The sequence below is a fragment of the Pteropus medius genome, unplaced genomic scaffold, assembly GCF_902729225.1.
Source record: "Pteropus medius unplaced genomic scaffold, Ma_sr-lr_union100, whole genome shotgun sequence".
In the NCBI taxonomy this organism is placed as follows: Eukaryota; Metazoa; Chordata; class Mammalia; order Chiroptera; family Pteropodidae; genus Pteropus; species Pteropus medius.
Window position 1 is genome coordinate 287181 of NW_024355526.1, and position 10395 is coordinate 297575.

A 10395-nucleotide genomic window follows, 5' to 3' on the forward strand; every position below is an offset into this window, starting at 1 on the left:
CTTCGTGGCGAAGCGTGGGCTGCGCAGAGGCAGAGAGGAGGCTCAGGTCCCCTCACCTGCCCACCTCCTGAGCCTTGGGCTCCCATCACCTCACCTGTAAAATTGGGGACAGGAATCAAGCCCCCAGCCCAGAGGCGGCAGTGGCCAGGGGGCACAGCCTCTCTGGGGACCCACCACCCAGCTCCAAGCCTGAATGCAGAGACAATGGCCACCAGGAGTCGCCGGGTCTCAGGGTGATGGGGTGGGGGACGGGCCTCGGACCTCCCTGCCCTGAAACAGTTTCTCCAACACCCGTCTGCAGCCAGGGTCTCCCTCGGGCGGGAGGGGAGCGGAAGTGGCCCCCCTGGGCAGCCTGGGGCAGCAAGTGCTCCCCTTCCTGCCACACCCCAACCCTGAGCCACGTAATGGGGGTCAGAGGACTGGCCCCCCGTGGCGGTTGGTGCCGGATACCAGGAGTTCAGCACAGAGAGGCGGGATCTGGACAGGGCCCGCCCCTTCCACCCTCCACCCCCAGCCCCGGACAAGCTATAGGAGTGTGGACGGGTGCAGGCAGCGCTCAGGCCTGTGCTTTGCAGGATGGACAACGGGGAGGCCTGCTTCATCCTCAGCAGCCGCAATGAGGTGGACCGCACGGCGGCAGTGAGTGCCACAGGCCTCACCACAGAAATGTTCTCTGTGTTGCTGCCCCCCCCCCAGCACTGACCACGCCTCAGCACTGACCACACCCCCTGTGCTCCAGCATTGTACCCGCCCCCTGCACTGACCACGCCTTCCAGCGCTGACCATACACCTCCCATCCCTCATCCCCAGGACCACCAGACCATCCTGCGTGCCTGGGCTGTGAAGGACTTCGCTCCCAACTGCCCCCTCTACGTCCAGATCCTCAAGCCTGAGAACAAGTTTCATGTCAAGTTCGCAGGTACGCATATCGGGGGGCCGTGTGCACACAGGTGCGTGTGCACCTCCCAGGGCTGCGGTGAGCGGCTGGAGCACCGTGAGCTCAGGAGCACGCAGAACCGCGGCCGGGGGACAGCTGGCGCTCCATCTTCTCCAAGGGCAGGCGGAGGCACGGACCCCATGCAGGTCCTGCTACCGGGGACCCGGGGGTCAGCGAGGGCAGGAGCCGAGGGCAGGGGAAGGGCAGGTGCATCTGATGAGCACCTCTGTGGGCGTACCTGAGCTGGGCACCTGCGGGGACAGGTGAGCAGGAGTCTGCCACGCAGATGTGGCACCGGGGGGTCGTCTGCTGTGGGGCGGCAGCCCCTGACCATCCCGCCCGCAGACCACGTGGTGTGTGAGGAGGAGTGCAAGTACGCCATGCTGGCCCTGAACTGCATCTGCCCCGCCACGTCCACCCTCATCACCCTGCTGGTGCACACGTCCCGCGGCCAGTGAGTGCGCACCGCCCCCGCGCCAAGCTGGGGAGTCCCGCGATGGGGAGGGGTGCGTGTAGCAGGCAGAGGCCCCGCCCAGGGAGGTGGGCAGCCCAGGGGAACAGCCCGGATGCCGTGGGGGGAGGTCACCGGTGTGGACGCCAGGCCGACGCGGGAAGCATTAGGTGCAGGGGGCTCTGAGCAGCTCGGTGAGGGGCGGCCAGGGGCTGCTGGGAATGGCAGGCAGGGCCCACCTAGGGCATGGCGTGGGGGCCGGCGCGGGGGCCGGGTCTTGGGCGCAGCACTGGCTGGGGACAAGGTGCGTTGGTTCACAGCGCCTGGGCAGGGGGACCCCAGCAGAGCCCTGGGACAGAGGACGGCACTGTCATCTCTTCGGGGAGACCAGGCTGGGGAGGAGGACTTGGGCCAGGGGCGATCCGTAGGCCCAGGAGGTCCGCCTTGATCCCGAAACATTTTGGCACCTCCTAAAAATCAGAGCCTTGTGTTCACAGCTTTTTAAAACTGGCCAAGTGACCCCTCAGGTCACCCCTGAGGCTCAGCCAGGGAGGGGCAGGGGTCAGGGTCAAGCTGGGGCCAGCCCGCTGAGGGGATATCCCGCCCGCCCTGCCCAGGGAAGGCCAGGAGTCGCCGGAGCAGTGGCAGCGCATGTACGGGCGTTGCTCGGGCAACGAGGTGTACCACGTGCGCATGGGCGACAGCAAGTTCTTCCGCGAGTACCAGGGCAAGAGCTTCACCTACGCCGCCTTCCACGCGCACAAGAAGTACGCGCCCCGGCCCCGCCCACCCCGCGCATCCGGGACAGAGGCCGCGGGGTTGGGCCTCAGAGTCCGCGTGGGCCCGGTCTGCCCTCCCAGCGTGGTCCCCTCCTTCCTGACCTCGGGCCCTCGGGTCAAGTGTGAAGGAGGCTCCCACACCCACGAGGGGAGGGCTCACCCCAAATAGGGCCCCTGAAGCTTGGCTTCCAAGGGGCCGGGGAAGGTGGCTTTGGGCCGGCTGGTGTCCGCGAGCGGGGCCCCATTGATCCGCGCCCCGGGCCCCCAGGTACGGCGTGTGCCTCATCGGGCTGAAGCGGGAGGAGAACAGGAACATCCTGCTGAACCCCGGGCCGCGGCACACGCTGGCGGCCTCCGACACCTGCTTCTACATCAACATCACCAAGGAGGAGAACTCCGCCTTCATCTTCAAGCAGGAGGAGAAGCAGCAGCGAGGCCTCGTGGGGCGGGGCCGGGGCTCCGCGCGCCTGCCCGTGCACAGCATCATCGCCTCCGTGGGTGAGGCCCGAGGCCCCCGGGGGCGGCACCCAGACACTGCTCCTGGCCCGACCCCACTCTGGGCCCCGCTCAGGGACAGGAGACCCCACCTGAGACCCAGCTCTTCCGGACCTCAGTGTCACGTCGGTTCCCTTGGGGCACCTCTGCTGCCTGCAGGGACTTTGCCTGCATTGGTGTCTAAGTGTCTGACCCAGCTGAGGCCACCTTGTGGGAGGGCCATGGCCCACTGTACTGAGGGGGAACCTGAGGCTCAGAGAGAGGTGCCAGACACCCTAGGGCCGTACAGCTGAACGTGACTCCGGGTCCTGGAACCGGCTGTGCCCACCTGCCAGGGAACCCACCACCCTCCAGAGAGCCTAGGGGATGGGCCGCCAGCCCAGTCACCGCTCTGTTCCAGGGACGGTGGCCATGGACCTCCAGCACGCGGAGTGCCAGCCGGCACAGGGTGGCGGGGACGGCAAGCTGGCACTGCCCACAGCGAACGGCTCAGGCAGCCGGCGGCCCAGCATCGCCCCTGTCCTGGAGCTGGCCGACAGCTCTGCCCTGCTGCCCTGTGAACTGCTGAGTGACCAGTCAGAGGACGAGATGACACCATCGGAGGACGAGGGGCTGTCCGTGGTGGAGTGAGTGTTGCGTGGGGGGGTAGGGCAGAGCTTTCAACAGGAGGGGAAGGAAATGGGCCACTGGACCGAGACACGGGGGCTGGTGGCTGCAGCCACGCTTGGGATGGGAAGTGTCCCCGTGAATACAAGGCACCAGAAAGAGGCGGGGTCAGCCGGCGGGGTCTCTGGGCTCCCATGGGTGTCGGTCCCGGGTCGTGCTCATACGCATAACTGCAGCTTCTAAACAGCTTCACGGGAGAGCTTGTTTGGCAAATGGAATCTTCGGGGGGCTCTGACACGCAGACACCACCACCTGCTCAGCGGGGTGACTGTCCTTAGCATGTCTGCGGAGGTCACAGATAGGGGAGCTCTGGGCGACATGCTGTCCAGGCCTGGAGGCCGCTGGCCCATCCTGAGCTGTCGTCATGCCTGGGTTTGGGGCCAGGTCTTCCTGCTGTCATTCCTGCCATCCCATCTGTCCTCAGCAACTCTCAGCCACTTGGCTTCAGGTGGGACAGGCGAGTGGCCATCACCACGGCCACTCTCTGGGAGCCTTGGCCACTGGGATGGGGTGAACGAGCTGCAAAGATAGAAAAGCTGCCAGGGACCAGCACCTGGACAGTGCGGGGCAGGTGGCGATCTACCTACGGGGCTGTGGCCCTTAAGCCAACGGAGATATCCAGGGCCGTGACAGGGTGGCCACCCATCCCCCCAGTGGTGTGTGCTGGGCGCCACTGGGGTCAACGAGATTGAGGGCAGGAGGGTGGCAGCCAGCGGGGAGCCCAGCCTGGCCCGGGGAGCGAGGGGAGGAGGCACCGAGGGCCGATGTCTGCCCATGAGTTGGCGTGCTGGGGGCCGAAGGGATGGTGACCAGACTTTCAGGTGGGGACAGGTGCGTGGGCTGTAGCGCCCCCGTGTGGCCACACAGCACAGCCCTGCAGCGCACAGGGGCTGGGGCAGGAGGGTGGGGGCCATGCTGAGGCTCCCTTGTCTCCACCCCAGGTACGTGAAGGGGTACCCCCCCAACTCTCCCTACATTGGCAGCTCCCCGACCCTCTGCCACCTTCTGCCCGTGAAGGCCCCCTTCTGCTGCCTGAGGCTGGACAAGGTAGGTCACGGTCGGACACACTCCGCGTGACTCTGCCCTTGGACGTAACCGCAGGGGCGGGAGAACCCTTGACCCTCCCAGGGTCACGACCTTGCCCTCCTGCCCGGCTGCTCCCGCATCCTCCCTGGACACCTGAGAGCGGGCAGGAGCGCCCGCAGCCGCTGTGCCCCGAGAGCCAGTGAACTGTGAGCTCAGTTCACTCACCGAAATCAGGACACGGGTGCCTGGTCCCCGGGCCATTCCCCAGATGCACCGCTGCCCCAAGAGCCCTCACTGTCCTTTACGGCCATGCTGACCCATCTCCCTCCGTCTGGAGCTTTCTTCACCCTCCCTCGGGTCTGGGTCTTGGTCTTGGCCTCGGCGTTTTGGGGGGCACAAGTGGGTACACAGATGTTTTCTTGTGAGAAGACTCGGTTTGTGCGTTTGGGGCCACCCGAGGTGGTGAGTGTCCTTCTGGAGGCATCTGTGGTGATGCCGACTTTGACCGTGTGGCACCGGTGGCTCGGCCAGGCCCCTCCACTGTGGCACACTCCGGTGGGCCCTTGCGGTCAGTGCGTCACTGAGCGTGGGGGCCAGGTAGGTAGGCGCTCCTCCCCGCACTTCCGCCCGCCTCGGGGCAGCGTCTGTCGGTGGCCTGCCGGTCCCATGTCCCTTGCACTCAGCGGGCTGTCGTGTGAAGTCTTGCCCTGCTTGGCGAGCATGCTCTCCATCACGCTCTCGATCACGTAGGGCTGTCAGTGTGGGCTCCCGGGGCCCCTTCTCATTCAGGGCCGTACCCCAGAGCCCGCTGTAACAGCCCCCTCCCACACTGCAGGTCGGGATCCGGCTTTGCTGGGTGGGGGTCCCCTCCCGCTGGCTTCCGGGTCCTTCCTGCTCGTCCTGGCCAAGGGCTGACGTGTAGCAGCCCCGTGTAGGCGCAGATGAGCCTGGTGGGGCTCGTGCAGGCCGCGAGGGGGCCGGGGCCGAGGGGCTGATGACCGGGTGCCCCGGGCCCCAGGGGAGCCGCCACAGCGGCCAGTGTGGCTTCCCGCACCTTCCCTGCAGGGCTGCAGGCACAACAGCTACGAAGACGCCAAGGCCTACGGCTTCAAGAACAAGCTGATCATCGTGTCGGCCGAGACGGCGGGCAACGGGCTGTACAACTTCATCGTGCCGCTGCGAGCCTACTACAGGTCCCGCAGGGAGCTGAACCCCATCGTGCTGCTGCTGGACAACAAGTGAGGCCCTGCGCCTCAGCCCCCCAACCCCGCGCCCCTCCCCACCTTTCAGGGGGCCTGGGAACGCCCCCGGCCTGGCCTTTCCCGCGGGAAAGCACACCTCCAGATCCCCACCGGCTCCGGCTCCCACACCCTCTGGCCCGGGGTGGCCCCATCTTGTTCTCTCATGGTTTCCCCCGTCCCCGCCGCACTCCGCGCTCCACCGTGAGTCCCCGCAGACCACCCAGGGCCTGGCAGCCCCGAGCCCACCTTCCGGACTCGGCTGTCTGACCTGGGCAAGTCCCACCCCGGGGCCCTCGGTTTCCCCTGGCCCAATCTAAGAACAGCCCCGGCGGCCTCTAAAGGCTGCAGTCCCAGGGCACCCCAGGGCGGGGGGCGGCAGCAGAGAGGGGCGGGTGCCTGCAGGACCTGCTGTCCCCACAGGCCTGACCACCACTTCCTGGAGGCCATCTGCTGCTTCCCCATGGTCTACTACATGGAGGGCTCCGTGGACAAGTAAGGCCCCCCCTCCCGGCCGCCCGGGGCCGCCCCCTTCCCCTCCCGCTGTGGGCTCCTCCGGGGAGTGGGAGGCGGGTCGGGGAGGCCTGGGCGGCCCCTGGAGCCCTGGACACCTGGCCGCCCCCCACAGCCTGGACAGCCTGCTGCAGTGCGGCATCATCTACGCGGACAACCTGGTGGTGGTGGACAAGGAGAGCACCATGAGCGCCGAGGAGGACTACATGGCGGACGCCAAGACCATCGTCAACGTGCAGACCATGTTCCGGTGAGGGCCGCGCGCGCACCCGCCGGGCCTGCGCGGGCACCCGCGTTCCACCCCGGCCTGCGCGCCCTGAGGCCCCGCCTCCCCACTCCACCGCCTTGCCTGTGACGGCCCCGCCCTGAGCCCCGCCCCCGGCCGTGACGGCCCTGCCTGGAGCTCCCCTCCCCTTCCTCCGGGCTCCCCCGGTCGTATTCTTTTGCCCTGCCCTGAGCCTCCCCCTATATGCCCACTGTTCCACCTGGTTCCTGGCTGCCTTGAGCCCCCTCCCGCCCCCCCCCCCCACAGCGCTCCCTCCCCCCCCTCCCCGTGCCCGCGCTGGCCCCGCCCCTGAGCCCCTCCTGCCCCCATCCGCGACCACCCCGCCCTGAGCGTCGGCCCCCCGCAGGCTCTTCCCCAGCCTCAGCATCACCACGGAGCTCACTCACCCGTCCAACATGCGGTTCATGCAGTTTCGCGCCAAGGACAGCTACTCTCTGGCTCTCTCCAAACTGGAAAAGGTGAGCGCCCCACCCGCTGAGCCCTGGGGTTCAGCGCCTGCGGGGAGTGGCTGGTGGGGCTGAAGAGAGCCAGGGCCGCGGGAGGCCTGAGTCAGGGCTCTGCTCTCCCGTGAAGCTCTTGACTGTGTACCGCTCGCCTTGGGGGCCTGGCCGGGAGCAGACAGCACCCCCAAGGCAGGCGCAGGCCTGGCCACCTGTTGTGTCAGCGACGCTGCCACAGGTGACACCGTGACTTGCTTCTGCACAGACATGACCCCTGAACCTGGAAGGTGTCCGTTCCGTCAGCTGTCTGACAGGTGCACCTGTCACCCCGGGACAGAGGAGCAACTGGGGGTCAGAGAGGGAGGACCTGGCCTTAGGTCACACAGCCAGGCAGTGCAGAGCCAGGATCAGCTTTCTGCTCCTCAGGGCTCTGAGAAGCCTCCGCTGGGGTCGGCTGTGGAGTCCGGGGCACAGGGACCCACCAGGGGCTTGGGGACCGTCAGCCTCGCATACTTGCTGACCCAGGCCTGTCCCTCCCCTGGCCCTGCTCAAGCCAGTGGTGGCCGGGCCAGGCACTAGGGTGAGGGCCAGCTGGCCAGTCATCATGGTCAGGGACAGCCACCCACTACTCTCTGTGAGCCCTGTGCCCTAGCCTGGGCCAAGTCCTCCTCAGGGAGTGACCTGCCACTTGCATGGCTGACCTCATGCCATATAAGGGTGACCCCAGAGCTGTTCCCCCCAAAGCTGGGCCTGGCCATCAACAGCAGACAGAAGGGGCAAACACTGGACTGTCACCCATGCTGAACCTGATGGACGACGGAAGTGCCTCTGCCCAACCGAGACCGGGACACCCAGGGGACCCTGGAATCCGCTGCTGCCAGAGGTGTGAAGGAAGCCGGCAGGTGGCCCCAGCCTGCAGAGACGACGGGAGCCCCGCCCGGCAGTGTGACCTGCCCGGCCGTCCAGGCTTGCCCTGCCCTCCAGGACCGCTGACCAGCCCTGTGGGTTTGGCCGCCAAGCGCTGAGAGCTGGAACTGTGGGAGTCAAGTTCTGTCTAGATGCTGAAGCTGCTTCCAGATCTTGGAGGGTCCTGAGGGGCTGGAAGGTCCAGTCTCACTGGGAACGATGGGTGACATCCTGGCACTGGTCTGCCCTGCACCGCCTTCCCTCAGGCAGGCCGAGCTCCACGCTGGCCTCGTGCCCCACTGTCCTGGGAGGTGGATCAGCTTGGTGCACGGAGCACGCACTCCACTCACCGGTCCTTCCTGCAGAGGCGTCAGGCATCAGCACATGTGACCACGGGAGGCGGTCTCAAGAGGCACCCCTGGCTCCTCCAAGATCCCCCTGGGCCCTGGGGCTGGGGAGAGAGCCAGCAGAGCCGCGGGACGACACCTGCTCTCGGGATGTGGTCCAAGCTGACGGCACGCTGCCACCAGCAAGTGCCTGGCCCAGGGGAGGCCGGAGAGCTCTTGTCTTCTCGTGCCCTGGCCGGACTTGGCCTGGGGTCCCCTGAGGGTCTCTGCCATCCCAGGCATGTGTCAGCTCCAGATCCTTCAGACAGATGGCGCAATAAATGGTCATAGCTTCCCACAGGAGCAGCTGGGAACGTTTCTTTAAAGCAGTTAACAGCGCCTGATTCCTCGAAAGTGCTCGTGTTTGGGGTAGATGTGTGTTCTAATTCCAACGGCACCGAGAAGCACAAAGGAGAAAGTGAAACCAACGTGCACGGTCACAGCGGCGTCCCCAGGCCGGGCACGGTGGCCGCGTGGGCAGGACCCTGCGGATCGGGGCAGGTGGGTGGCGCAGACGGCCTCACGTGCGTCTGCACCCGTTTAATGGAGAGCGGCAGCTTCCGGCCAGACGGGCCCGGTCACAGACACGCTGGAGGCGGGGGCGTGGTGCCGTCGGCGTCTCCCGGGGCTCGTGCCGAGGAAGACGTCCAAAACCCAGACGTGAGAGAGGACGCGCCCTCATCGTTCTGAGGCCCCATGCTGACTACGGCTCCCACCCTGTCCCGCTCTGCACGAAGCTCCCGGGCCCCTGGGTGAGGACGGGGTCATCCATGTGTGTCCCTGCGTCTCGCTGTCGTTCGTAACCCTGATGCTAAGGTCACAGCTCTTGGGTCCCCCAGGAATCTGCCGGGCTTGTGCAGAGTGAACACGTGGGCCCTTGTCCCCAAGGCAGGGACAGTCTTAGGGCGCTGATGCCCGTGCGCCTGGAGTGGGCCTTCTCGCTCCTAGCGTGTTCCGAGTGAGGGAAAGGGACAGTCTCCTGATCCTGGGACGCTCACCGCTCAGCCTCGTCACGTGCTGTGAGTGCCCTAAGTGTCACGCGTGTCTCATTGGGACTCAGCATGGTCCCGGTCCCCATTCCTCAGTCACACACATCTCTTTACTGCAAGGAACGGTGGTGGCACGTGCCCCAAACTGTCACAGTCCGTCCCCGCCCCCTTCCCGCTGAGTCCTGAGGGACTAGAAGGAAAGGGTCCTCGGCCGCGTGGCCCGGTCCGCCGTGTCCTTTACACTGAGGGACGGTGCCACCGCAAGAAGCCGCGAGAGCCAGAAAGGCCACTGGGGGGCTCCCGGGCCTCTGTGTTTGAAGTGGGAGGCGTGGCCTCTGTGCCATGGGGATAGTGTCCCCAAAGATGTCCTCATCCTAATTGCCAGAAGCGGTACAGAATGAGGCGCGTGCCAAAGGCGACACTGCAGCTGGGGTTGCATTAAGGACCCTGAGATGAGACAGGACCCCGGGTCTCGGGCGGGGCCCAGCGTAGCCACCGGGGCCCTGGGAGCCAGGGAGAGGCCGCGAAGATGCAGGAGCGGCCCGGCACCCCGGGACGCGGTCGGCTTCCAAAACGGGAGGCAGGAAGCAAGGGCTCTCCCTGGGGCGGCTGAGGACTGCGAGGGCGTCCGCCCGCGACATCCCCGGCTGCTGTGGCGGTTTGTTCCAGGGGCCACGGCGCATGCGCGCAGTGGGCTCGCCCCGTTCTGGGCCCTGCGGCGCGCCGAGCACGGACCGGGAGCCGCGGGGCCGCTCAGGGTTCTCTGGGTTCTGCTCGTCGCGCCCTCCACGTCCCGTCCGACTCGTCCCGTCCGCTTAAGCACAGCGGCCAGGCCGAAGTCGCTGAGACGGTTCAGGGGTCCAGGGGCCAACGGGAGCGTTAAACCGCGTGCCGGGCCCTGCGTGACCGCCCCGGTCACACGCCCCGGGCCCCGCGTCCCTCTCTCGCGAGCCCTGAATCCTTACACCTGAGCTCGGGCCCCAGCGTGTCCGGCGGGGACATGCGTCTGGTGGGGACACGCGGCCGGGTGCTCGGGCCTGGGCTCAGTTGTCTGCCGGTGCGTGAACGCGCACGCACGAGCGCGTGCTCGCGTTTACACGCGCATGTGCACACATCGCACGTGCGCTCACAGCCCGCACACGCGTGCGGCGCGGCCCGTCTGAGCCCCACTTTCCTGCAGAGGGAGCGGGAGAACGGATCCAACCTGGCCTTCATGTTCCGCCTGCCGTTCGCCGCCGGCCGCGTCTTCAGCATCAGCATGCTGGACACGCTGCTCTACCAGG

The 10395-nt window shown here is 67.0% G+C and overlaps 1 protein-coding gene across 1 annotated transcript in view; it reads left to right on the forward strand.

Moving 5' to 3' along the window:
* KCNT1 (potassium sodium-activated channel subfamily T member 1) overlaps window positions 1-10395 on the forward strand; it is a 59102-nt gene that overhangs the window by 40315 nt on the left and 8392 nt on the right. The window contains exons 13-24 of the mRNA XM_039858861.1: window positions 576-639; window positions 811-919; window positions 1283-1391; window positions 2006-2155; window positions 2436-2665; window positions 3063-3288; window positions 4270-4375; window positions 5420-5592; window positions 6016-6087; window positions 6221-6355; window positions 6738-6849; window positions 10293-10390. Of these exons, the coding sequence (XP_039714795.1) occupies window positions 576-639; window positions 811-919; window positions 1283-1391; window positions 2006-2155; window positions 2436-2665; window positions 3063-3288; window positions 4270-4375; window positions 5420-5592; window positions 6016-6087; window positions 6221-6355; window positions 6738-6849; window positions 10293-10390 (1584 nt within the window). The remainder of the gene's footprint in view (window positions 1-575; window positions 640-810; window positions 920-1282; window positions 1392-2005; window positions 2156-2435; window positions 2666-3062; window positions 3289-4269; window positions 4376-5419; window positions 5593-6015; window positions 6088-6220; window positions 6356-6737; window positions 6850-10292; window positions 10391-10395) is intronic.